The sequence below is a fragment of the Misgurnus anguillicaudatus genome, chromosome 5 (genome assembly GCF_027580225.2).
Source record: "Misgurnus anguillicaudatus chromosome 5, ASM2758022v2, whole genome shotgun sequence".
Classification (NCBI taxonomy): domain Eukaryota; kingdom Metazoa; phylum Chordata; class Actinopteri; order Cypriniformes; family Cobitidae; genus Misgurnus; species Misgurnus anguillicaudatus.
The window spans coordinates 8856266-8884210 of NC_073341.2; the positions used below are offsets into that span (position 1 = coordinate 8856266).

A 27945-nucleotide genomic window follows, 5' to 3' on the forward strand; every position below is an offset into this window, starting at 1 on the left:
CCTTGCTCTGGTCAAATTCGTTGCATGTGATTCAATTCCGGAATCTGAACCTGCTTGGACCTAGCAGCTATATTTTTACAGCTTTGCTAATACTTCAATTATACGTTTAATACTTTAATAATAATACAATAGTATCACTAATAAGATATTTTTTTCTGTTTTCTATTATTTATTTTTGTTTATTTTTATACTTTTTTCCTCTGCTGTCTGTCATGCATTTTTTGTGAAGCTGCTTTGCAGCAATGCAAAATTATGAAAAGCGTACACAATATGCAAAATCTATTAAATGAAATGTTCTTATGTAAATAGATAATATTCAAAGACAACTGATATAAAGTGGGAACAATTACACATGTTAACTTTAAAATGCCTAAAAAAAAAATCAAGGCACTGTCTTAAAAGTTTCCGGCAGCTGCTAGCAAGTATCAATTTTATACATGATTTGTCACAGATGGTCCAACAGATGTCTCTGGGTCTTTAGCAAGTCTATGTGTGTGAGCGTGTGAGTGTATATGACCAAATTCCCCTTAGATGTGCTCCTTGTCAATCGCTACGCTGTCATGCAGGGCCTTGAGTGTACTCTTCCCCTAATAAAACATATTGCCAAAGTACTTGAGTGTGTAAATTAGAACTGAAATCTGAGCATTGTGTCAGAGAGAGAGAGAGAGAGAGAAAGAGAGACAGAGCTTTCTCTTGGGGTTTATATCTGACGAGCATCATTAGTGGTGAATCCAACCAAGAGCATCTAAAGAGCTTGAATGCCATTGCAGGAAATAAAACTAGGTGTGCTGAAAGCAAAAATATGAATCCTGTGAGGAAAACCCCTCCTCTAAGACAGCAATATTGTACTGTACGTTTTAATAGCTAAAGTAGAATCAAATCTTAAAGTATACTGCGTACTACAGTAATGTACATACTTCATACAGTATTGCTTTTTAAAATATGCTGCTCTGCATAGTGACAATTATTTTAAAGATTGAGCACCTATTTCATTGCTTAAAACAACGTCATTGTGTGTATTTGGTGTATGTGTTTGCGTTTATTTACATTATTTTCCAAATACTGTACATTTTCGTAGCTACAGATGTCACTCTCTCCCTGAAACATACAGATTTGAAAAGCGCTGTCCCTGATTGGCCAGCTAATCTGTACGTTGTGATTTACGTTAGAGATGATAACTCACGTCATCGTTTACTTTGGGGTTTGTACCTTTTGCATCGTTAACATGTACTAACACACACCTATACACCAAAGGAAAAGTAAAATCATGAATCGGACCATTGGTCTAAATAAGTATATATTATTGAGTTTTTTAAACCACCAAGACAAGCTTTACAGATTAAGCCAGGTAGCTTTTATAAAGGTGCTGTAGTATATTCTAAGATCAGTGTTGGGAGTAACGCATTACAAAATATATTACAGTAATATATTAGTTTTTGCTGTAATGCAGTAATATAACGCATTACTAATAAAACTTTGATAATATTGTACTCGTTACAGTCTTAGTAACACGCGTTACAACAATGCATTTCAAAATTAGACTGTGTTATTTTTAATTTTTGACCAATGCCGCGCGACCAGCATCCACACAGGAAAAAGATGCGGGTAAAATAATATGTCTGTTTCTGGGTGCTGTATGCAGCATTTTCATTTTTACTTTCATTTCGTATTTGGACGCGGTGCCCGTCAAATATAGACACGTATCTTAAAGAGCCACTTCTGGGAAGTCCGCGGCTGTATCAAGCATTGACTAAAGTGCCCGCAATCAGGTACGGTAGCTTTTAGATTTGTTTGAGTTGTTTCAAAAGAAAAGAACTTGCACTGACAGATCTTAAAATGTGCCAGTGCCATTGATTTGTCTCAAGATACACACCAGTAATGTCTTTTTCTAAGGCATGTTTATAAAAGATGCTTAAACGTCTTATTTAACTAAGGCCTAGTTCTTGCTTTAGCTTAGCCTTGTCTTTAAAACTGGGTCATAAAAGAACATTCAGAATGCTATTTCTTTCTGGTTTTAAAACTGCTATTAGCCTTTTTTTTGTTATGAAAGTACTTTAGTATTTTATACACACAGATTATCTCTTAACTAAACACAAAATGACATACTTGTAACAAAGACCAGCTATTGTGTTAAAGCTGTGCAGTGTGTAAACACAACTTCCTGATCTCAAGAGATGCTTTTGCCTCCTCATTTGAATGCCCAACCCCCGTATTAGACTGATCCCTGGTTCGAATCCTGAGTGGTTTGGGTAGACGGGTTACTTACTACAGAGCATCATTTTTAAAACATCTGCATTTTCCTTCAGTTTCTTCCATTAATTTTTGTGGCTCCGCAAGAGTTCCCACCGACTTTTCCCTCCAGACAATTTGAGAGAAAATCTGGTCCAGGACCCTGGTTGGTCCAGCTCAGATATTTGGCACAGATTTAAGGACTTTACAGATCAAATCTTTAACTATTTGCCCGCATACACATCAGGGTTGACCTATTATATTAATTATGTTTATTTTTAGGATTTAAAAGCAGGATAATTACGTCCAGCCTTTTACAATAGTCAGTAAAAGACAGAGGTGAATGTCAGACGTCTTGAAATCGCGACCATGAAATAAGCTTTGTATGGGTCCACTTGACAGCGGAATGGAGGAATTGTAGATGTGGGCAAACAACACAGCTGCCTGTATAACATGGCCATGAAAGCTGCTAGCGCCCCAGCTAGCATATGTAAACATTAATAATAACCAATGTACTGGCCATCCGGACAACTGGGAGATTCCCGGTGGGCTGCAGGCTTTTTGGACTGGTGGACATGTTAAAATTTTATAAATGTAATTATATTACTTGTTGTATTTGTCAAATTTCATACATTTGCGCCTCTTACTGGACCAAAGAAGCTACGCAAGCTACGAGATCAACAGATAAGCGTGTTGATTGCATGATGATGTCGCACTGGCCAATCAGAATCAAGTTATTGCAGACGTTAGCTGCGTTCGACTTCCTGCAGCACTGCGAGAACAATTCAAAAGTTGTCCAATCTCGGTACTTTCCGCCGATCAGTATGCGTAGCACTGCATGTAGTCGAAAACACCTAATAAGTTATTAGCTGTTCAAAATCTCTGAATGTAATAACGAAGAAATGGAGAAAAAATTAAAAGCAAAGCACTCGAGGGAAAGAATTCGAAATGTTTGAAATTATATTTTTTCCTGGACCGCTGGCACAGACATGTGCTAACGCCCTTATTATTCAAAATTTAAAAAATGTGCTGCTTTTTATTCACAGCGTGTTGACATTTTATATTTCATGCAAAACAACAAATATGCTGTGAAAAAGATATGTACATTAATGATTCGTATAAATTAATAAATCAATTATCCTGTTCTTAATAATAATGATTTTTATCTTCCATTGATCTTCTTCAAGATCAGTAATTAATCAGTAATTAATTATGTTGGCGGGCCGGGTTTGGATGAAGTCCAGGGCTGATTTTTAGTCCCAGTCTTGCCCCTGAGAGAGAGATGAGGAAAGAGTGAGCATGCGTGGGCCACATCTGATCGGTCATGTGTGGGGAATCAGCATGTGCCATAATAAGCTTACTGAAGCAACTTCAATATCCTCAGATGTCATGTTGAAATGAAAATTAATAGTTCAATATGGCTTCACGCAAATGCCATGCATCTCCCATAACCCATATCATGTGGCGTGACCAAATGAGTGTATTCTAATACATGCAGGCATAGGAGAAAAGCTGATATCTTTAGTAATCAAGGTCTGGCATTAAATGAAATTCAAGGATGGATGGAAAAGAGAAAGAGAAGACCAAAGCAACCTAGAAACATGGAATAAAATTTTTATTCCATAATGAGCCTCAAAGTGGGTTACCAATCCCACAAAGCAAATTGGGCCTTGAAACTGTGGTACCCCCTGTGTCTTATTTAGTGTCCAATTCTGTTTTCAGAGTTTTGCTTTAGATATTGTTCATATTCACATTATCCAAACCAAACTGCACTGAAGCGCGTTTGACACCCAAAGCCTGGTTCGTTTGACTAGTGTGATCGCTCCGTGCCCGGGCGCAGTTTGATTAATTGGGCCCTGGCCAGCTTGCAGAGGTGGACTTGAGCACGGTTTACTTGGGCTCAGGTGTGGAACGCACAGTGTGATCGCAAATCTCACCAGAGTGTGGTTTAAAAGGAGAGACGTCAATTGCGGGACCACTCACCTTCGTCTGCCTTCGTAAATACCTTCTGATGCACGCAGCAGGGTTACATGAATAAGCGAAAGTTCAAATAAATGATGTTTTATTAATAAAGTTCGGGAGGAGCACGACATCCCTCCACCACCCCAACTCCCCACTCTAATTTTTTTTTATCTAACTTTAAGGATGGGGCATAAGAAAAAAATTTGTTTGGTTCCGGTTTCCGACCGACCCTGCCAATTTATGTGCGACCCAAATTTATTTTATGAGCTTGGGGAAGAAATAATACACATTAAATATATACACAAAAACTTTGAGGCGAACTATAATTTACCTTTTAGTACAGCAACGTTTTTGTAAAGCACGCGATGCAACGTCCTCTAGCAATGCTAAAAACAAGGCAGCTATACGGTCGTTAACACAATCGTTCACACATCGTTGTCGTCACTTACAAAAGCACTGGTAACTTTTGGTGTGCATTCGAGATGCTTTTTCGTGCACAGCAACGTAATCTTTTGCGCCCGCCAAAAGTTGTAACTTACAGACCAAAAAAGACGAGCTGAACAACGATATGCAAGTGGGCTTTTCTCTTCCAGAGAGGACAAACCAAGGCTAATTTTTGCGATCAGAAAGTGAATTATAATATTTGAATTTATGGTATTATGACCAGGGCTTGACATTAACACCCGCCAAATGCGGGTAGATTTCGGCCGTGGCGGGTAAGACAGCCAATCCCACTAGCCACTTTGCCAGGTTGAATATAATTTTTTAATTGTAGTTTTCTTAAAAGTTATGCGAAATGATAAACAATACGCAATGCGACAACTTCCATGAGCACTCTGCACCCAGCGCAATGCAAAGAGATCGTTTGTTGAGAGACGCGCACGCGATCAGCGGGGCGTTGCGGACCAAAGCGTCACCTTCCAGAGAGCGCGCAAGAGCTGATGGATTTGCGAATGCACAAGAGGACGCAGTCTGAGCGCATACACACTTCGGGAAAGATAAAACAATTGCATGGAAGTGATTGATTAGATATAAATTGCGTGCAAACTCTCAGGGCAAGAGCGAAGAGAAATTTAGCACATACCTGAATGCACACGAAATCAAAGAAAACCCGCCAGCTGAGAGGTTTGCGCATCATTTTAATGTTACAATAATGCCCTCTCAACATTTGTCATTAAAAAAGTCTTAAATCACTTTTATCAGTAACCATGATCAAGCTTATAAAATACAAATGCATAAACTAGCTGACAGTAAAATTCATGTACATTTCTTGACAGTATTTACTGCTGTTGTTAATAAATATTTAAAGTGGTTGTCGATGGTTTTTGTGTTTATCTTTTCAGTTTAGAATTAGTGTTTCTTCTACACCCCTGCTCTACTTTTAATATATTCATTCAAAGTTAATCTATTTATGCCTTACTTACTAGCATGTTTTTCATGCACCTAAATATATGATATGATCTATACTGATATACCAGCTATATACCAGCTAATAAATGTTGTCTTAGTCAGACTGCATTTGAAATTCAGTCTGCATCTAATTTAGCAAGTAAATTTGCTCGAATTAAAGTCATTTTAGGATGCCAAAGTCAAGTTTAATCATATAAAATTAACAAAAATTTGGCCAGTGAAAATGCTGAGTGGCTAGTAACTTTGAAAAACTAGCCACTTTGGCTGGTGAGCAAAAACGTTAATGTCAAATCCTGATTATGACAAAAGAGATAATCCGTGGAGACGTGCTGCGCTGCGTGAGACAAACACGTAATATAGCCAAAGTCACCTCATATATCCGCTATTCAATTTAAAAATGTAACAATTTCCTACCTATCCCTTGCTGCCACTGAAAAAAATAAAAATAAAATAAAATCCCTACCGAGCCATCACCTAAACTGACAACCAACCAGAACCAAACTTTTTTTTTTTATGCCTGGGGGAGTTCTCAGGGTTCGGGCCATACCCAGGATTCAGAGTTCGGGCTTCAGTCCGGATCCAGAGCCCTCCCTTAGAACAGCACCCCAAAATATGCTTACTTTCGAAATCAGATTAGATGTAAGGGCGAACTTGTGAAGCAATTTGCATGTGAAAGGGCTGCACTGCAAAATATGATTTTCAAGAAAAATTTTCAAGATTTTTTGCTTACCCCATTGGCAGATTTTTTGCTTGTTTTATGCACAAAATCACTTAAATTTGATATTTTTGGTCTATAAACTAGACTTATTTCTTATGTCGATTTGATCATCAAGAAAAAGCATCTTATTTTAAGAATTTTTAAACATTTTTCCTTAAAAATCATTTTTTGCAGTGTGTGTGTGTGTGTGTGTGTGTGTGTGTGTGTGTGTGTGTGTGTGCACCATATGACTTAGTTCTCTGTAATAATAATTTGCACATAAAGGAAATAGAATTACTTTCTAAATACTTATGGCTTTCTGCTGGTTCCTTTGTAACTAGCTTTTTCTTAATGTGTTCATACTTTTTTCTGTGTCATTCAACTTTATTGCACATAATTTTATTAATGTTGTGAATTCTTTATATTTGTGGATTTCTTGAGTTAATACTGATGTCTGGTGAAAATTTCATGTGAATAACCTCCTTAGAAATATAGGCTCCTGAAAAAATGTTGACGCGTTCAATACTTAATTCCCCCACTGTATATGTTAAAAATACAATGTAAAAAAATGCAGCATTTATGTCAAATCAACATATTTTTTTATGCTACTTTAACTTAAAAAAAATGTATTAAACACCTTCAAATAGTTTTTATAAGTTATGTAAACTATTCACAGGTCAGAACTTAAAATAGCATGTTGAATTGACTTGCAAAACCAAGTTGTTCTAACTTCATGCTGCATTTTTTTTACAGTGTGGCTAACACTAGGTTAAATAAACCTAACATTTTAAGTCCGGTTTAGCACTCAGTTAGGTGAATCTAAATATAAAGAGTTCAAATGCAAACGCTGCTAAACGCCACATACGTCAAAAAATGAGATAATGATTATAACCGAATCCCCGTGACATGTACTATACGTTTATCAAATACTTTTGCAGCAAATCTACCTAATCCCACCCTCAGGCTATTCAAAAATACTGGTTTTTAGTCAGAATCCATTAAAAGTCTGATAAAAAATGCAAATCAACAATATGCCAGACACGCTTTTGCATCTAAGTTCTTTATGTACAGTACATGTTTTGGAGACCAGATTACTTGGTTAAATTGAGGCAATAGGTTTATTGAGTACAGTCTATTTAATAGGGTTTTTACTTTGTTACTAAGCTGGGATTTAAGTTTGCATGACTTTCAATGATTCTCATTCACTAATGATTGCATACTTTTTTTCGTATTTATACACACGTTTGAACTTTTCACCCGAAAACTTTCCGCCTAATTCACAACACATGTTTACGCACATGACTCTGTTCTTATACCTGTTCTTCCGTTAGTGAAATTGGAGTGTTCTACATGAGTGGCGGCGTGCACAAGGTTTGCATAATACACACCCAAAGCAGCTCCATATAAGGGCTTTCAGCAGCGCAACTCTTGTCCACAGAAAATTTTGGAGCATTTTGTCACCTAAGCAAAAGAGCTAGAAAGGAAATCCACAATCATTTATTATTGGTAAAGTTCTGTTTTGCATTCCATTTTCGGTTTTGGAGGTTTTGCGGTCTGTGAAGAAAGCCAGATGTGCTGTGTGTCCACCGGAGTAACAGGTATTGTTAAAAAAAAAGAAGTATGTGAGATGCGATAACAAAGACCTTTAAAATGACTTCACTAGAGATGCAGACAGGAGGCCTAGATCAAGTGATTGCCGTTTGGACTTCTCATTGCATTACATTATTAGGCATTAAGCAGATGCTTTCATAGAGATTTTTGGAGCAACCTGGAAAAGGTGTTTTTTAACTATTTGAGTTTAAGAGCAAATAGCAATATCAATTATAGAGATATTGTTCATTGTTCCATTCAAGTAAATAGGACATTTATGGATCATTTAGGTCATTTATGCTGAAGACACTGCAAATATGGTTGCTAAAGGGACTTTGAAGTCTGCTAAAGTGAAGTCTACCACACCAGTCCTTGCTTATGACCACTGTTTTTGCTTTTTCACAGTGCTAATAAAACCAGTGTGTAAAATGTATATCACATCGTCTGACTGCCACTTACCTCCCACCCATAAGTCGTGTCTTTGACCGTGGCGCTCTGCAGTCCATTGTATGGTCCGAAGCTTTCTCCCATCCGAATTTTGGCTTTGGCCCAGATTCCAAGGCCAGCCCCTGGAACAGATGACTCTCTGAGTTCCAGGTCAGAAGGGATGGGAATATCATCTGGAATGTAGACAGGCACCTCATAGGGTGAGCCCTCTTTAGGAGTGAAGTCCTCATTGCAGGGCTGAGGGGACAAGGGCCCCACTGGAATGAGGGACATGATGCTGTCTTCTGTTTCCTCTTCGGCACTTTCGCCGGTCATGAGATTAGCTTCTGTGCTATATGTGCGGTCTACTCCCTCACTGTCATCTGAAAGACAACGGAAAGATAGACATTGATAATACATTAACAGCATAAAAGACACAACTCATTTCTCTCCAGCCTAATTTCAGCCTAATCAAAGCATTTACATTGAACATTGCAGTTGACTTGCAACCCTTGGAAAACAAGGTATACAGGATATACGCCAAAAATGAAAGAGACTTCACTTCATCTATTAGTAATTACTTGGGTCATTAAAGGTGCCATTTGTAATAATTGAGGTAAAAGATTTTAGAAAATTAGCCACACGCATCAAAAGAATGAGAAGAAATAAGGGCAAAGATGTCATTAAAAAAATGACAAGGTATAGTGCTGCAGAAATATCAATCTGAATTAGCATGCTAAATTACTAGCTACAGCCCGACTGGTGTTGTAATACCAGTTTCGACTATGGGAGGCGGTATGCGGGCCACGCACATAACCGCCAGCCAAACTGCAATACACGAATAAGTCGCGTGTGTGGGAGTACAGCCCTCTACTACTACCGCTGCGTCCGAAGCTGACTTGTTGACTTAAGAAGCATGAAGGCAGCTCAGAGAAATGCAACTCGGACAGCCATGGATTCGGACATGCCTTCCTGCCTTGCAATAGGGTTTTCGGACGTATTTCAGTTCAGGGAAGAGAGCGGAAGAATGGCTAAAGCAAGAGACATTTACCACTACCACAACCATTTGCTGCAGGGAACAACGCGCTCGGAATCACAAATAAAATATGATAAATAAATGAACCGAACCAGAGTAAATACTGGCACTGCTTTTCATCGCTGGAGACAACTAATGGACATGAAAGAAATGAGGTTCGACTCCGAAATGACAACATATCTTTTCGATTGGTAAGTAAGATGCTGTTAGTATTTCGCTAGAAGTTCACTTATAATAGGCATTGCGATAACCTATGCTCAGCTTGTACATGAACTACGGCTTTGTGCATTAAATGTGGCTCCATCTGAAAGCAGCTGATGGCGATTCACTTTTAATCAAGAAACAGGCTTCACTGACGAGAAGCGCAATGACTATCGCATGCAAATTATTGCGCATCCTTAGCTGTTAGCATTTAATAGTTAGCTCTACCCACAGATCCGATCCGGTTTTCACCCGTTATCTACCAAGCTGATGCTAAAATGTAACATTAGCTAAGAAGCTTGAAATGTCTTCGATGATAATGAACACCAAATGGACGCACGAAACGTAGCGGAAAACATTGCAATTTTAATGAGACCGAATGTTTTTTTTTGTGACTGAATGTTTTTTTTTGTGACTAATGATAACTTAGTTGCTAATGTAAATCAAACTTGATATATGCTGCTAAATTTGCAGCTGCTAAATTAAAATAGACCAACTCACTTTCTGGAGGTATACTGCCCCCGTCTGTTTGGAGTGTGGAGTATGAATTGATTTTTTTTTTTGGCGGATATTTTAAATGGTCCCTTTAAAGGTCATTCGTCGATATAAGAATTGAGGCATTCCTCCTGAGAAATCCTTTGCCATTATTCACTATTTTTGCAGTAACTTTAACTACGCTAATGATTTCCAATATAAATTGGTAAATGATATTAGATAAAGTTTCGACAGCTGTAATCAACATACAAGGCTAGTCTTATAGAAATGCCTTTTTGGTAAAGAATATCTAAATCAGTTTTTTCCAACTCCAGTCCTTGTGTACCCCCTCACAAAGTGTTTAGATGTCTCCTTATATAAAACACCTTCTTCAACTCAAGTGCCTCCTTCCAAGATGTTCACAGTAGATGTGTTCGACTTTAGGCAGCACAACGCAAACCGACAGGCAGATGACATCAAAGTACCGCGAGTGCAACTCATAAGCTCCTTTGTTTGATTCCTCAGATCACTCTCCTGGTAATGTGATGTCATCCACCTGTCATATTGCGGTGCTGCATGAAGTCAATGGCTGCATCTGAAACCGCCTACTTCCAAACTATAGTAGGCAAAAAGCAGTAGGCGAGGCGAGTAGTATTCCAAAAAATGGTATTCGAAAAGTACCCGGATGACCAACTACTTCCGGCAAGATCGCAAAGTGTTCATTCGATGGTACCTTAACTTTCCTGTGAGCCCCCCAGAAAGGAGTTATCGAACGAAGAAGAAGAAGGAGATGCGTTGTGTTATTAAAAAATGTCCAGCTCTATTCAAATGCAAATACATACAGTATATTAAACAGCTGTCCCTTGTGGTTAAATTGCGCTAGTTTAATGTCATTCCAGTTAATGACTAACTTGTTGTTAAGAAGACGTATGTCACATGATATGTCAACATGTGGCGGATGTACAGTAGCACGTCCAAATTCATTCATACTATCCATATTCATACTATATAGTACCTACCAGTGGTGGCTCGTGACTGCTCATCCGAGGGGCGCTAATTTAAAATAAGTGTTTGGAGTGTCATGTGTGTTGCTTGCGTTTTCAAAATATGTGTTTTTTGCGTCATGTGAACCATGTGCATCAGGTGTTTTGTCAAAATAACATTCACAAAATACAAGCAAAAACTTTGATTATGTATGAGATTATGCGAGTATCTGACAAACACGAGCGTCTCTTTTATCATAAACCCTTTAGACGCATCTGCAGCAGACACTTGAGGCGCTTTTTCATTGCATAGTACCTCACAGTTTAGGTCAGGTCGGGTCAGCTCACCTCACTTTGGCTTGGTGAGCTTTTCCATCGGGTTTAGTAACACTTTGCAGTGGGAGGGATTATAGGCGTGTCGTTATATTTGCGTTGTATCATACAAGTGAGAGAGTTGTTGGAATGCTAAACATCCCAATGCATTCATTTATTTCTCAGTCCGCCACAAAATCAAAATTGACCACCACAAAGATGTTTGCACATCGTGTTTATCACTACCTCTGTCTCACATGACAGTTTCTGTACAAACACCCAACGACGCGCTCCGTTGAGCCTCATTTAAGTTGCATATACACATATAATGCGCAACTGCATTGGGAATGTGCCCCCTACAAACTACAAGTCTAAAAAAAACTGGTATGGTGTTCCTGATTCTGAACCTGTGGATGTTTTTCATAGCTAAAAGGGAATTTGGGTACTTATAGCAGAGCACAGATGACAACATGTTTGCTCGAGACACCGCATGCTAGCACTAAGGTAAAGCTAATCTTTACATTATAGCGATGACGCTGGTAGTGACGATTCTGTCAGACCAATCAGTGATCTACAGTGTTTTCGCGTCACGTTTGGTATCAGCGTGGATCGCTTGGAACCCCAACCGAGGTGGTACTAAAAAAAGTATTGGGTACTATGTACTGCACCCAATGGAAAAGCTCCCAAAAGTAAGCTGACCCAAACCAAACCATGGGGTACTATGCAATGGAAAAGCGGTATTATTTTGACAAGACACGTGATGCATACAGGATCTCTCGATGTGCAGAACACATATTTTGAAAAAAGGAACCACACACATGACGGGCTACATACATGTTGTGACAAACTTCGCATCGACCGCCCTCAAAAAAAGAAGTCACCGGTCACCACTGGTACCTACTCTCTTAACGGTCTATGAGGTACTTCATCTAATTCAGGACCTACTGTCACAGTATGCCATTTTGGACGCAACCAAACACACCTGTTTCAACAATTTGGAAGGAGGCTGATGAGTTGAATCAGGTGTTTTAGATAAGGAGACATCTAAACATTCTGGGAGGGGGTACACGAAGACCTGTGTTGAGAAACACTGATCTAAATAAAGTAGGCATTTAAGTTTGTTTGTTATCAGAAAGTTAGGGTTTAAGTTGGTTTAGGGCTAGATTGATAACTTTCTCATAAATAAGTTGGGTTTGAGCAGAGGATTCTTTGGCTGGAATGTTGTATCAGAACCAAGACAAGATAAAGGAAGACAATTTAATTGTCAAAATGAGGTTCACCATAAGGGCAGAGTAGAGCTGTTTGTGAAGATCCTCATAGTAGTAGCTAATGCAATATTTTTCTCAAGTCACTTAGTTGACTACAAACACCATACAATATTACATTAAGAATAATACAGACTATCATGCATATTGATGCTATCACGAATGATATCTCACCTGCCACAGACTTCTAATTTTTTAGGCACGGTTTGACCATTATCCTGTTCCTATGATGACACCTATGCAAGTATATTAAAATTATTTGTAGCAGCACCATTGTAGCTTGCTATCCAAACACAGGACAAGCAATCAGGACTAACTAGGCTGCAATTACACCAGGAGTGCTTCCAATCAAACAGACCGGACCCCTGCCAGTACTGCCAAGAACACAAGTTTATGGCTCCAAATTGTTTCCACTCACATTCAAATACTGTTCACTCATAAGCATCTGTGAAGTCATGTCAAAGGTAAAGATTATCTAGATAAAGTATGCTTTTAGGCTAGTTTGTTAGATTTGGAAAATGTGATTTTTAGAATAGCATGCATTGATGAATTATACACACATATGTATTGTATGCAATACAATTATTAAATATATTAAATATATATTTACCCTCTTTAAAAAAGGTTTTGTATCAGGGCCACAAAGTAACTTGTTCCACTGTTATGAAAGCTGTGATGATTGTGTCATCATCACATGTTCAAAGGAGGAAAAGATGCGTAATTACGCACAGATTTCTGATGCATGAACTTATTGGAAGACATAAAGAAGTTTTACAGCTAAGCAAAATTTACTTTCCAGAAACACGCAGTGTTTCCCCTCATAAAAACAGCGGGGAGCATTTCCAGATAACTCTTAAAGTAGCACTATTGCCTCTCTAGAGAGGTTAGTGCCATGAGTAAGACAATTACAATTGCAGATCCCTCATGTTAGATCTGTTGCATTGTTTATCTTCATGTAAAACACAGACACACAGAGCTCACAGTCAACACACACAGAAAAAGTGTTGGCATGTATACTTTATATACTCTGCGGGCCAGTACAAATTCAATATGTGCAGCCTGTCCACAGAAGAGAGTGCTAAAGTGACCTCAACCACCTCAGCCGTTTGAACAGTCAATACACAATAATCTGCACCGAGCTCCTGGGCACATTGCCACACTTCATCGGCTTCATTTCACTGAAAATATATATGTGAGTACTCAACTCAATAAATCACACACTTACTCGATACAAATATCAGTTCTCTAGATCTGTTGCAATTTGCAGATCTGTTCCTTCATGTCACACACACACACACACACACATAAGAAGCATTAGTATACTGTTTATATACTAACACACACACACACACCAATGACTAAAATAAAGCAAAATGACTGTCATAGTAGAATTCATAGTTTCTTTCAAACTATTTTATTAAGCAAATTCAGTGTCATGCATTTTGGAAGATGGATATAGTCACTAACATGTAAACTACGGTGGGTTTTAAAGCTATTTCTTGCATTTTGACATATTAACGCTGTTGGATTGCTCATGCGAAACATAAGCAAAGTGTCAGTTGGACGTATGACAGAGTAATTCTGTGCCGAATGCATTTCGCAGGGTTGTTTGTAAGTTTTTTTTTTTAACAAGATTTGTACGTAACAATCTTGCTTTATTTATTTTATGAGCAATTTCAGTGCTGGATGTACAGTGGAAGTCCTCATATGGGCACTTCACCCGGAATAGTGCACACACACCCCGAGATGGTTCTCACTGCGGAACACAAGATACAGGGGGCGGGGTTGGATCTAGATCCAACTCCTCCCACTTTATATACTTTGTACCGCCAAATGAACCAGTATATTTGCATTGTTGCAGCCCGCAATTAGTTGCAACCTGTGATCGCCAACGTTTGCTATTACACTGAAAAAAATTATTCATTGAATTTAATCAATTTTTCTAAGGTAAGTGGTTGCAATCAATTTATTTAAGCTACACCTAAACAAAAAAGATTAGTAACGTAAAATAAAATATAAAACTTTTGTTTAAATGTAGCTTAAATAAATTGATTGCAACCACTTACCATAAAAAAATTGATTAAATTCAATGAATCCTTTTTTTCAGTGTATCAATTTAAGTGTATGTTTGATTAATAATATAGTTGAGAAAGATTCATAATTTAGAAAGTATCACAGTTAGGTGTAAGGGGAAGGACACGTTCCTGACAATGTGATATCACTGAAGAGATTTATTTGTACATTATCCCACTTATAACACAGCTATTCCTATACGAGTAAATATAAAAACAAATTTATTTGATATCTTTTATTAGCAAATAAAAAAAGTTTCCTAATGGCTGTAAGCAAAGACGTGTTAAAACAAGTTCAAAGTCCATACAAGATAAACATTCAATTTATTATTTTCTAAATAACATGCCATAGCCTATATATTTTAATAATTATACATATTTATACTGTATAGCCATTCATAGGTCTTAAACTGCATGTGGTAAGATTACTTATAGTAGGCTTATCCGAAATGTTTTGCTCAAAAACATTATAGCAAAAAAGTAAAAATTTCACCCTAAAGGCACTACTTTTATTGTAGTCATAGTAAAGTTCGTTTTTATGTCAAAAGAATAACTTAATTTAGTTACGAGTTAATGCGGAAATGGTAACGCAGCAACACGTGTGTGACGTGTCTTGTGGTAAAACTGTCGTCCAATGGGATCTCTGGATCTGGATCCAGCTCCGCCCCTGGATCCGAATCCAACCCCGCCCACCGGATGCCGTGCCCCGCAGCGGGCGCTACTGCACACACCACCAAGAGCCGACACGAAATCAACATCACCAGAAAAATGTGTTTTTGTTTGTGAGGGAAATTTAAGCTTGTTCAGCTTTCCAATAAACCCAACATTATGGAAACAATGGATATAGTTTGTTTATCGGGGTAGCAGTCGGAGCCAATAGTGTAGTGGGCAGCCAAGTTCGATTCCTGGCTCATGGTCATTTGCCGATCCGATACCCCTCTCTCCTCCCTGTACTTTCCTGTCCTCTCCTAACCTGGCCAAAAATATAACTTAAAAAAAAGAAATGGGGCGTTTCCAACCAGATAATGAGTCACAGACCGTAAGTAAAACTGCATCAAAAGATTTGATCGCAAAAAACAACATGAACATGAAGGCCATGTTTTGTGTGCTCGTGACTTGCTTCGCCCGCGGTTCCCCTCCAGGGGCTTTGTTTTAGCAGTAGCAGTAAAGCTGATCTGTCTTATATATAAATCTGATAAAACTAAAGACTCTATGGATATATGAAGGATGCAATATTACTCAAGGTATTTAAGATTAACATGATAAGCAGAAACACTGTGGGTTATGTGACTTTTAATAGCTAGTTTCATATCATAGCTGCTACTATATAATGTACATTGCTGGAATGCTGTTTGGATCAGCATCAAAGACTACATTTAAGAGTTTAAAAAATGTACAAATGGTCAGATGCTGATCATAAAAAGGCTGGTCAGCAATATTGCAGATCTCTATAAAATTATAATATTTTAATTTAGAATAATAATTTGAATATTATAATAACATATTAAACATTTTCAGCTTTTTGTATATGATTAGTCATTTCCAATAGTATTTGTGTGCGTTTAACTGGACAGATCAATGTGCTAAAGAAGTAAAACCACACCAAAACAACAATTGGTGGTACAACAAAATATACTTTGCTACAATGTGCACAAAGTTTTCTTTATCTTTTTACCATCTTTACCATTTAATTTATGCACATAATTAAGACCTAAATCCCCACACCTGGTTTTACAAAGCCTAATCAGTTACCAAACTCATATTAGGGCCTGTGGGATTGTCATGCTTATTGTGTGTGTGTGTGCGTGCATGTGTGTGTGTGTGTGTGTGCGCGCGCGCCCCATCCTGATTGCCATTCTACTCTGCCTCACTCCCAGGAGAGCAGAGCAAGGCCTTGAGCAGACATTTATTAACACGTCAGATTAATAGCACCAGGGAAAAGACATTTTCACAAACATGATAAATATTAATAATAATCAATACTAACTTACATTTGCCAAATTGAGTTGCAAACATCACCCATGGGGGAGGAAGGAGCGAGAGGGAGAGAGAGAGAGAGAGAGAGACTAGGATGTGGAAGTCTAAGGTTTGCTAATAAGTGCCAGAAGGTCTCAGACGTGTCTGGTTAATGACAAAATAGCACATGCTCAATGCACTCCAGAAACACTTCTGCTGTTTCTCATCCTACACCTTACAATGCACATTACACGAGACCATCATAACATTACTTATTATTAAAATAATATATGACACTTTGCTATCAAAGCAACTTTAATTCAGCTGGGATGTTTCTATTTTAAACAGCAAAGCAAGGTTATTGGCACAGAAAGCAGTGGTTACTCAAAAATCACTAATTCTGAAAATGTTAATCATCTTCCTGTGCACATTACATTTAACTCTATGAGCAAACAAATAAATAGCGTCTTTATGTAAAGCAGTAACCATAAAGCAACTGAACATCAGAACATTTTTACTATGACGTCTTGGATTGTACTTGATTATTTCAGTCTATGTCATTATGCACCAAAGTAACAACATTATTAACTCGAACAGCATAACCAATTCAGTTTTCATTCTTCCAAGCAACAACATTGTCTCTGGTTTATTATACAGCTTCATTTACTGACCCAGTGGGATTGACTGCGAAGAGAAAAAGAATTGCATTTATTTTTATTAACAGGAAAACCCAATGGTTTGGCTCGCGATGAGATCTGAGTTGGGGGAAATGATTTTCACCTCTGGCATAGAGAGCACTCCCCAACTATACATCACCCGATTACTCCTGGACTGGCCCCGGTCCTAGTCATTAGCCAGTGAATTAACGACAATCCAGCATGCTATTAATCACACTGACAAAAGTGTTAGCATGCCACTGACCTGCTGCCGCATGGGGACGTAAGCAAAGGAGGGGGATTTTAGAGAGAGAGAGAGAGAGAGAGGAAAAGAGGTGAAGTGGGGTAGTGGTTGAGGGGGATGTTACTGCAGAAGAAACTGGTAAACAGCAGTAAGAGTAAGAGCATAAGCTAAAAAATAAGAGAATTGTTGAAATGTGAGCTTGCCTTAATTAAGCATTGCTGGTTAATATACTAATTGTTGATTTTTTCTTTATGTCCTGTGTCTTTCCTACTATGCAATACATTTTCATGTCTCAATATACTGGAGTATATAAAATATACTAAAATCAAAATGTTTCAATATTAAAAACGTGTTGTTTTCCCACCAAAAGTGTATGGCTTACTGTATCATAAGGTCATTGGGGGCTGGCTTTATGCTTGTTCGGTATAGATGACTAAAAGGTATGATGAAAGACAAACAGTATGTTAAAGTGACACTGAGGATGTAGAAAGCCAGTGCAGCTGGAAATATTTCAATCAGAAAAATAAAATGAGCTAATACGAACTAACAATGAACTATTCTTCATTTATTATTCTTAGTTTGTTTCAGCATTTACTAATATGTTAAAATCGAATGTTTTTATTGTAAGCATTAAGGGGATCGCCAGGTGGCGCCTGTCCGCGCCGTCCAGCTATGACTCAGGAAGTTGCTCAAATCCCTGTCGCCCCACACAGCGCCACTCACATAGTTTAACATTAAATAACATCATATTTGTCCCAAATCATTAACGATTAACATTGGCTGCTAACGTATATTTTGCATTTTGAAATAGACGCTATCTGATGAAGCTCGTGCTATTTAATGTGCACTTCCAGGTTGTCCTAGATGCGACTCAACGCGGCGGAAGCTGAGCTGCGCGGCCGGTGTGCGACCTCCTTTAGTTGATTTAAAGTGAACTGATATGATTGGCATGAAGCAGTTGTGGCCTGGCGGCTTTAAATATTGAAAAACAATATTCTTTTTTTTGTCCATTTTAGCAAATGTATTTGCTAATGTTAATGAATACAACTTTATTGTAAAGTGTTACCAAGAAAACAAGCATGTTCATATGGTAGATTAGATGTATTCTGTGACAAAATGTTTAGTATAGTTGGTTTGTCTCCCTCTAAAACATTTCACCCTGTTTGATAAATATGTATGATAATATCACAATTTCAAATAAATTGTTGGAAAATAAAAAAATAACTTAATATCTTACTGTGCAATGATTAAATGTTAATTAACTGTTTATTTACTTACCATTGAACTAACTAATCAAATTATTCAAGTTTAAGTGACTGGGCTTGAACCAACATGATCTCACAAAAGTTGTGTTATAGTAAAAAAAAAAGTATTAATTTATTCGTGTCCATGGCACGCAATTCATCTTTTTTCGTGCATTGAGCACGAATGTATTTTTCTTGTCACTCAGCACAAATTTCTATAAATAGTTTTTCGTGTCCGCGGCACAACTTTCTTTTTCGTGTAATTTTATGTATTTTTTTTCTATTTTTAAATCATTGTCGCTTGGTGTTGGGGTTAGAATTGGGGTTTGGTTATAGGATGTCTAAAATGTAACAGAACGTGATTTTAACCCCAAGCGACAATGATAAGAAAATAGGAAAAAACTATGAGAAAACAATACATAAAATTAAACAAAAGAAAGTTGTGCCACAGACACGAAAAACTGTTTATAGAAATTTGTGAGAGTGACATGAAAAATACATTCATGCTCAAGGCACGAAAAAAGCTGAATTTTAGGCCATGGACACAAATAAATTAATCAAATTTTTCATGACTATAACATGACTTTCCGTGAGATCATGTTGGTTTAAGCCCAGTCACTTAAACTAAACTTGCTTAGTTACTTCAATGGTAAGAATATAAACAGTTAATTAACATTTAATCATTGCGCAGTAAGATATTAAGGTTGTTTACATGAGGGTGTCAATATTAAGTTATTTTTTTCTTTCCCAACTATTTATTTTAAATTGTGATATTATCATACATATTTATTAAACAGGGTGAAATGTTTTAGAGGGAGACAAACCAACTATACTAAACATTTGTCACAAAATACATCTAATCCACCATATGAACATGCTTGTTTTCTTGACATGAAAAAGACATTCGTGCTCGAATAAAAGCTGAATTTCATGCCATGGACACAAATAAATTAATCAAAATTTTCGTCACTATATCACAACTTTCCGTGAGATCAGTCTGGCTTGAACAGAACATATTTTTCTAAATGTCTGTATAACCTGCTATCTTTATTGAAATTGTATTGCTGGCTCTTAAAACAAAATGTTGAATGCTCTCTCCCAAATCACTTTGGATAAAAGCGTGCGCTAAATAAATAAATAAATATAACTGTAAACAATCGTGTAATTTTGTAAAAAAAAAAGAAGTTTTTTGATGGAGTAACGTTGCCTTCAATAGACAAAAACAACAACAGCTGGGATACTGGTGTATACTTTATCCATTGTACATAGCACCATATTTTACTGTACATGTGATATATCATGTTATATAATGCTTGGCTTCTGCACTTGTCTTTTCATGTGTATTGACTCGGGTGAGTGGGTCAAGTGAATAAGACAGCTGCAGCACTGGGCTGCTTAATCATGCTGCTTTGCTTCATTGACCGGTCAGAGCTGAAGAAGCCCTGACTGAGGACTCAATAGAGACGCTGGTTATACTTCAAGCATTCGTCTGGACCGTTCCCTGCTGGTGGAATGATCGCCACAAGAGCAGCAGAGTCATTAACAACCTTGAAAAACCGTTTACAACTAACCCTGTACTGCTGCACCGCAAAAAAAAAAAAAAAAATATATATATATATATACACTCACCTAAAGGATTATTAGGAACACCCGTTCAATTTCTCATTAATGCAATTGTGTAATGGTGTGGGGGATGTTTTCTTGGCACACTTTCGGCCCCTTAGTGCCAATTGGGCATTGTTTAAATGCCACGGCCTACCTGAGCATTGTTTCTGACCATGTTCCTCCCTTTATGACCACCATGTACTCATCCTCTGATGGCTACTTCCAGCAGGACAATGTGACAAAGCTTGAATCATTTCAAATTGTTTTCTTGAACGTGACAATGAGTTCACTGTACTAAAATGGCCCCCACAGTCTCCAGATCTCAACCCAATAGAGCATCTTTGGGATGTGGTGGAACGGGAGCTTAGTGTCCTGGATGTGCATCACACAAATCTCCATCAACTGCAAGATGCTATCCTATCAATATGGGCCAACATTTCTAAAGAATGCTTTTAGCACCTTGTTGAATCAATGCCACATAGAATTAACACAGTTCTGAAGACGAAAGGGGGTCAAACACAGTATTAGTATGGTGTTCCTAATAATCCTTTAGGTGTGTCTATATATATATATATATATATATATATATATATATATATATATATATATATATATATTTAGACGAGATTTGGAGCAGTTATGCACTGCTGCTCTTTTGTTGATGTGATTGCTTCCATTGTTTTATTTATTTGTAAGTCATTTTGGATAAAAGTGTCTGCTAAATGACTTAATGTAAGCATGTGGCTATGCAATAACAAAGATTCTGCCTTACATGACAATGCCACATCCACCCATATTCCTCTAGTACAGCTATGGTGAGTTTTGCAGCCTTTTATTAGAATACAGTACTGGGCAATTCTAGGATATTACGGTTCGGTAGTAGATGTGGAACCAAATAAAAAAAATCCTTAAAGTACGCTAATTTGTTTTTATGTGTGCTCATTTCTCTCTCAAAGCACTGCCTATAACACCTCTAAACATTAAACTTGTTTTAGTGAAAAGTGAATGAATAAAATGTCCGATTTTTGTTTCCAGCAGGGGTCAATCTACTTACGGTCATACCCACTTAACCATAAGCCTGGGCTACTTTTCTGAATGTCAGATCTCACTAAGGTAAATGTGATCAACTATTACTGATGACCGCCTGCACGGCTAGTCCGCTCATTTAAAGAGATGAAACACACAACTCATCACATCAGAGAAGTACTGTGGTGATAGGGATATGAACCTAATTCGCTCAAGAGTTTTGATCCTTGTAATAAATGCTTCACTGGAAATATCTGGCAGTTGAAAAAAATACTAATAAAAGTGACTGCATTATGGTGCTGGACAGCTAGAATGAAATTCTAGTAAGCAATCCTTTACAACGTGTCTCCTTCAATACTCACAGAATAGAAATAAAGCACATATATATTGGGGTGAGTTTGTATAACACTAATTCTGTTCACTCAACAGTGATACCAGGTAGGAAGGCTTTGTCGCTTTACTTTTACTAAACTAGTAACAAATAATGGTCACATTGCATACTTGATGAGACTTTGGCTGCTTGTTGTTAGTGTAAATTGCTATTAAAAGATTAGTCAATTTTCTTAAAAAAAAAAAAATCCAGATAATTTAATCACCACCATGTCATCCAAAATGTTGATTTCTTTTTTTTGTTCAGTCGAGAAGAAATTATGTTTTTTGAGGAAAACTTTCCAGGATTTTTCTCATTTTAATGGACTTTAATGGACCCCAATACAGTTTTAATGCAGTTTAAAATTGCAGCTTCAAAGGACTCTAAACGATCTCAAACGAGGCATAAGGGTCTTATCTAGCCAAACGATTGTAATTTTTGGCAAGAAAAATAAAAAAATATGCACTTTTTAACCACAACTTCTCGTCTATCTCCGGTCCTGTGACCTCACGTAATACATCATCACATCAAGCTACGCCCCAGTTTTTACAAGTGTGGAGAAAGAGGACCGTTACAATGTTGTTGTATCTGGAATGATACTAATTAATGTCTTTGTGTCAGTTTATTGTTTAAAATGGTCCACAAATGTGCGTTTCATATATGTAACACGTGACCTTTCCACGTCACTATGCAATTACGTGAGGTCGCGCTGGCTTGTCACAGGACTGGAGATAGACGAGAAGTTGTGGTTTAAAAGTGTATATTTTTTATTTTTCTTGTCAAAAATGACAATCTTTTTGCTAGATAAGACCCTAATGCCTCATTTGTGATCATTTAAAGTTATTTGAAACTCCGTTGAGAAAAACTGTTAAGTGTTGAGTTAAGTGTTAAGTGTTGGGGTCCATTAAAGTCCATTAAAATGGGAAAAAATCCTGGAATGTTTTTCTCAAAAAACATAATTTCTTCTCGACTGAACAAAGAGGGACATCGACATTTTGGATGACATGGTGGTGAGTAAATTATCTGGATTTTTAAGAAAATGGACTAATGCTTTAAAAAAAAAAAAACTCAAATGCAGAGGACTTGCCATTCAAAAGTTCACTCATTTCAGAAGTACACACTTCACCAGTGAGTACATTAAAATAAATCATTAGGCTATTTATATCCACAATGGAACAGGCAATTCTTCTAATGTTCTTCAACATTTCCTCAAGACAAGCATTTCTTTTACAGAAAACCCCTAATCAATAAATCCATCAATCCATTTTCATATTTACTATTTTCCATGTTGAGCACAAAAACAGTTCTGAAGAGGAAGTCATCGTGTTTTACGGTGGGAAGGAAGCCGGAAAACAGATGTGGCAGTAGGGTAAATGGTAACAAGTGCACTGAAGAACAATGTGGCGGTTCTCCTGTGAAACAGAGCTGAGAACCTGCTCAGACGACAATCACTCATAGTACAATGCTACATGCCTGATAAACAATGGGCTTAGCTCAAAAAATTCTGGGAAAGGGGGTCTGACCTGCTTCTCCTATAGGTGGCCTCCACTATTCGCTGTGACTGCATGCACAGTGCCAGATATATGAATATTTTCATGCAGATCGTTTCATAAATAGGGAATATATAGATTCTACATTACTTCATCATTTTTTGCATTGTTTCCTCTCACATAAAATGATTAGAAAATCAAAAACATAAGTCATGTCCACTTACTTATTTATTTAGCGACCGTGTAATAAACAGAATTATGTACGATAACATGAACAGTCTAATGGTCTCTATTTGATCTGTCTATTGTAGTCACTGGCAGGAAAAAAAGCACTGTCAGTTATTCAAATAATTTAACTGATCTGTAAATTATTTTTTCACTCACCTAAAGATGCACTTATAAAGATGCTTAATACAATGCTTTAACTCAATGGGCAAAAAGCATACGTTTTCATTGACTAAAGAATATAGAAATTATTGTACTGTTTATAATATTAAAAGATTAGTCAATTTAAAAAATCCAGATAATTTACTCCGCACCATGTCATCCAAAATGTTGATGTCTTTCTTTGTTCAGTCCAGAAGAAATTATGTTTTTTTAGCAAAACATTCCAGGATTTTTCTCATTTAATGGACTTTAATGGACACCAACACGTAACAGTGCAGTTTCAAAGGACTCTAAACGATCCCAAACGAGGCATAAAGGTCTTATCTAGCGAAACGATTGTCATTTTTTAAATGTGTAATGTACACTTTAAAATTCCTGAAACTAGCAACACAGCCTTATCCGGATATTGCGAGTCCTTTATTAAAAATAAGTAAATATGCATCATTAATAACACATATGTGATTGTATTTACACATGATTAAACCTTAAAGATACTAAGAGGCTAACTAACTGGAACAGCCTCTGGTCGACACTCGGTTACATCCTAAATGCTTAATGATGCAACTTATTCCTTCACTTAATTAACATTCACCAGAGCATGTAACTTCATTAGCAGCATAGGCCCGATTTTCGCTCACATAAATAACTGGTGTCCTACAGGTACACGTGTTAGGAAGAGGTGGATGAGGTGAGGAGCGGGGGAACGAAAGGCAATTTTCCTGTTTAAAGCGCCAGCGAATTGCACCAAATTTCAGATAATTGGCTGGTAATTAGAGGGGTCATCAGGTCGATTTGGGAACAAATGGCACCCTTTAACGGAGGCCGTTTCTTCAGTAATCTGAGCTGACCCCCTGCTTTGTCTCTGTTATCTCTGCCTCTGCTCACCGCGTGACATCCTAAATAAGGTGCCCCTCTCCAGGGACGAGCCGGCACAGAGCAACTATTTATTATGCGTCAGACAGCGGCGCTCAGAGCTCTTTGCAGCTCCCCGTGGTACCTCCGCAAATTTCGCGTCAACTGCCAGACTAGACATCCTATTGCTGGTGGAAACGTGGGAGGTCGGAATGGACCCACGCTGAATAAATATTCACTCTGTCTCCCGAGATACGGCAGGTAGCTTGCGCCGTGCCTCCGAGCCAGGGCAAAGAAAGTAACAGATGCGCAAAAACTCTATGACACTTTAATGCGGGACACACAGCCAAAGCCATTAAACAGAGCCAGAGGCATTAACAGTGCTGCGCTTATGCACCTCTGGAGTTCATACTCAGTTTGAAGTAGGTTTTTAACAAAAAAAAATTTTTTCTGCTAATAACAAGCCAAAAACAATGTTAACCCACATGCAAAGTATGTCAGCTACAAATACTACAAATCAAAGTACTATTAACCTGCTACTGATTATAGTAAATTCAATTAATAAGGCTGTCATTATATTCGTACACTGAAAAAATGAACTTTTTGGTGTATATTAGATGAACTCTTATAATTTCTACATAATAATATTAACATTCATTAAGAACTAGATTTTCCTAAGTAAAATGATGATAAATACACAATTAATTCATGTAGAAAATGAACTGTGTGGGAATAGTAAGTCGAATTCGATATTTTCTTGTCTTATTTAACTGTTTAATAGTCACTGCACATAATCCTAAAATAATTAAATACATTTTAATCAAAAACTTTAGCAGATTCAAGTAAAAATAAAATCTAAGTTCATTTAATTTAAGAATATTAAATCCATTAAACTAAAAAAAAATCAAGTTAAATTAACTTAAATTTATTTTCACATGTTGTAAGGAATACCCACAATCCTTTGTGCCAGAATATTTTAATTTTCTAAGATTTATCACAGAATATGAACTGATAAGAACTTTAACTACTTAAATATTTGTTAATTAAATGTCATAAAGGTTTAAGCTCTTATATTATTGATGTTGTTTTGTTGTAAATTATAATTTTGTCAAGTCACCTTTCAGATGATCAGTGTTTCTAAAAATTACAAAGTCCACAGAACTATGGTAAAGAAAATAACAAACAGTAAATACGATTTATTTAATATTTTTTAGGACAGCAATGCTTCAAAAAAAAAAAAAAAAACTAATAGACTTTACCTATAAATGATTAAAATAAATCTAACTTCTAAAAAAATAATGAAGTAACATTTACTTAATTATTTAACATATGTTTTTCATGCATTATTAAGTAGATTTTATTTGATTTTAGTAGGTAGGTAGTAAGTTGTACTCAAAAAAGCAGTAAATTTTACTTAAAAAAAGTTCGTGCAAATTGTTCCGAGGATTTTTAAAAGTAAATTTTACAGGTTGTTTATATGATGTAAATATTGTGATAACTTTCCTCTTTATTTTGTGCAGCTGGATAATTTCGATTTGATTGAAGTTTACCATTTGTTAACCAAAATACATTTTTTAATAACTTCTTAACAGATTTCAAATTTTGAGTAGGAAAAGACGTCACAACTACAAAAACATCAATACACAATAAAACACCGGCCTAGGCCTTCGGTATATCTTTATGCTAAACCCTGCTTTTAAACCTGAGTAAGGGCTCAGTCACACCAAAAGCGCTTTAAACGCTTGCAAACGCAAGGCGCGACGACGCACTGCCTTTTTTAAAAAAGAGCAGTGCAGCGCGGCTTTTCATATTGCTAAGCAACCACCGAGTCAGCTGTCTTGTCAATCAAATATTGAAGCGTGAGCGCTCTTTTGCTGTTAACTGTCATATTAGCAGAAACTTTAAAAAGAGGACGCTTGCTCTGACCTTGTTTGAGGATAAGAGGAGCACAAACACGCAGGAGAGAGTGAGCGAGTGGAGTCCGGTTCTTCAAAGCAACTGTAAACTTCCCTCGCCACAACGTAAGGCCCGCCTCTCCCCTCATTCGATTGGACAATGGAAGACGCGAATGACGTCAGGCGCTCCTCCGCTCTCAGCGCTCCTTCAAAAACGCGTGCGCGGCAGGCGGCAGAAAACCGCAAGGCGCTCGGCGCGCATAAACAGCGCGCAAACGCGCCCTGCCCATAGAATATCATTCAAAAAAGGCGCCTGCAACTGCCATAAACGCTTTTGGTGTGACTGAGCCCTAAAGGCTTGTATCACTGTTTTTTAATGCAATCATAACTATAATTTGCAAATATGCAAATTGGACGTAACCCACCCTCTCTCTTGCCCAGTATTTCATCAAACAAGAAAAAAAAAGATTTGCTAAGGGTTTGATACATTACACAAAGGATAAGAAAAAGAGCCGATTACATACTAGTCTGGGACAGAGGAGGAAAGAGAGATTTTTCACATGATATTTTGAGCCGTGGCTTTCTGACTGAATGAGATGAGTCCATAGTAAAGAAAAGGTAGAGTGAGGGAGAGGTATTTCTGAATATAGAGAGAGACAGAGAAAAGAGAGAGAGAAAGATCAAAGGCTACGTCCAAATTTGCTACTTCCCTTCAGATAATATGTGACACAATTAGACGGGCTTGACAATTTTCATTACGCCTAATCAAATATTTATCATGCTTTGGAGATGATGTCGTACCCCTGGCTCTTACCCGTCTCATTTGCATAACAAATGGGAGAGACACTTAACAAATAAGTGAAATAGGGAGTAACGAAAGGGTGGAGGAATGAGAGAGAGAGACCAAGAGAACGCGAGGGGACACGGAAGTGTCAGCGTTAAAGCCACACTCTCTCCATTTGATTTGCAAATCTGCAGCCTCTGTCATCAATTCAGGACGTAGGGTGAACCATCAGCATGACGAGAGGGTAGAAGCAGAAGACAGCTCCCCGATGTTACCTCATAGCACTATTAATCATCCTGCATTGGAAGAAATGCAGCCAAATTGGGCTCATCAGTCTCTATATTAAACAGGAATCAAGGACAGGGGGAAGGTGTGTGTGTGTGGGGGGGGTGTTTTAAAAGAGCAGTGGTAAAGGAGTAGAGCCAGTGGGAATAGCCACCTTCTTCCTTATTTTCATTTTTTTTGTTTTACAGCCCAAGTTTGGTCTTAGAAGCAATATAATGTGCAATTTTTCGGTGAACATTTTGGTTTGTGGTTATATAAAAGTGGATATTTAAATGAAAATCAACCAATTTATATTATAATGTTATACTCATTTATAAGTTTAAAGATAATTAGGGTTAGATTTGGTGTTTGCATTAGGATGTCACTTGAAGTATTGGTTTATACTATTTTTTTCTGATTTATTTTTTAATATTTTCTAAATTTTTAAACATGTCGCCTGGCTTAAGGATTAGAGTTGGGTTTGGGTAAGGATGTCATTTTATGTAAATCTAACC

General features: G+C 37.3%; 1 protein-coding gene across 1 annotated transcript in view; it reads right to left on the reverse strand.

Annotated features, from left to right (window-relative positions):
• The window catches only part of prdm16 (PR domain containing 16), a 251254-nt gene that overhangs the window by 165993 nt on the left and 57316 nt on the right, over positions 1-27945 (reverse strand). The window contains exon 2 of the mRNA XM_073867477.1: positions 8348-8697. Within this exon, the coding sequence (XP_073723578.1) occupies positions 8348-8697 (350 nt within the window). The remainder of the gene's footprint in view (positions 1-8347; positions 8698-27945) is intronic.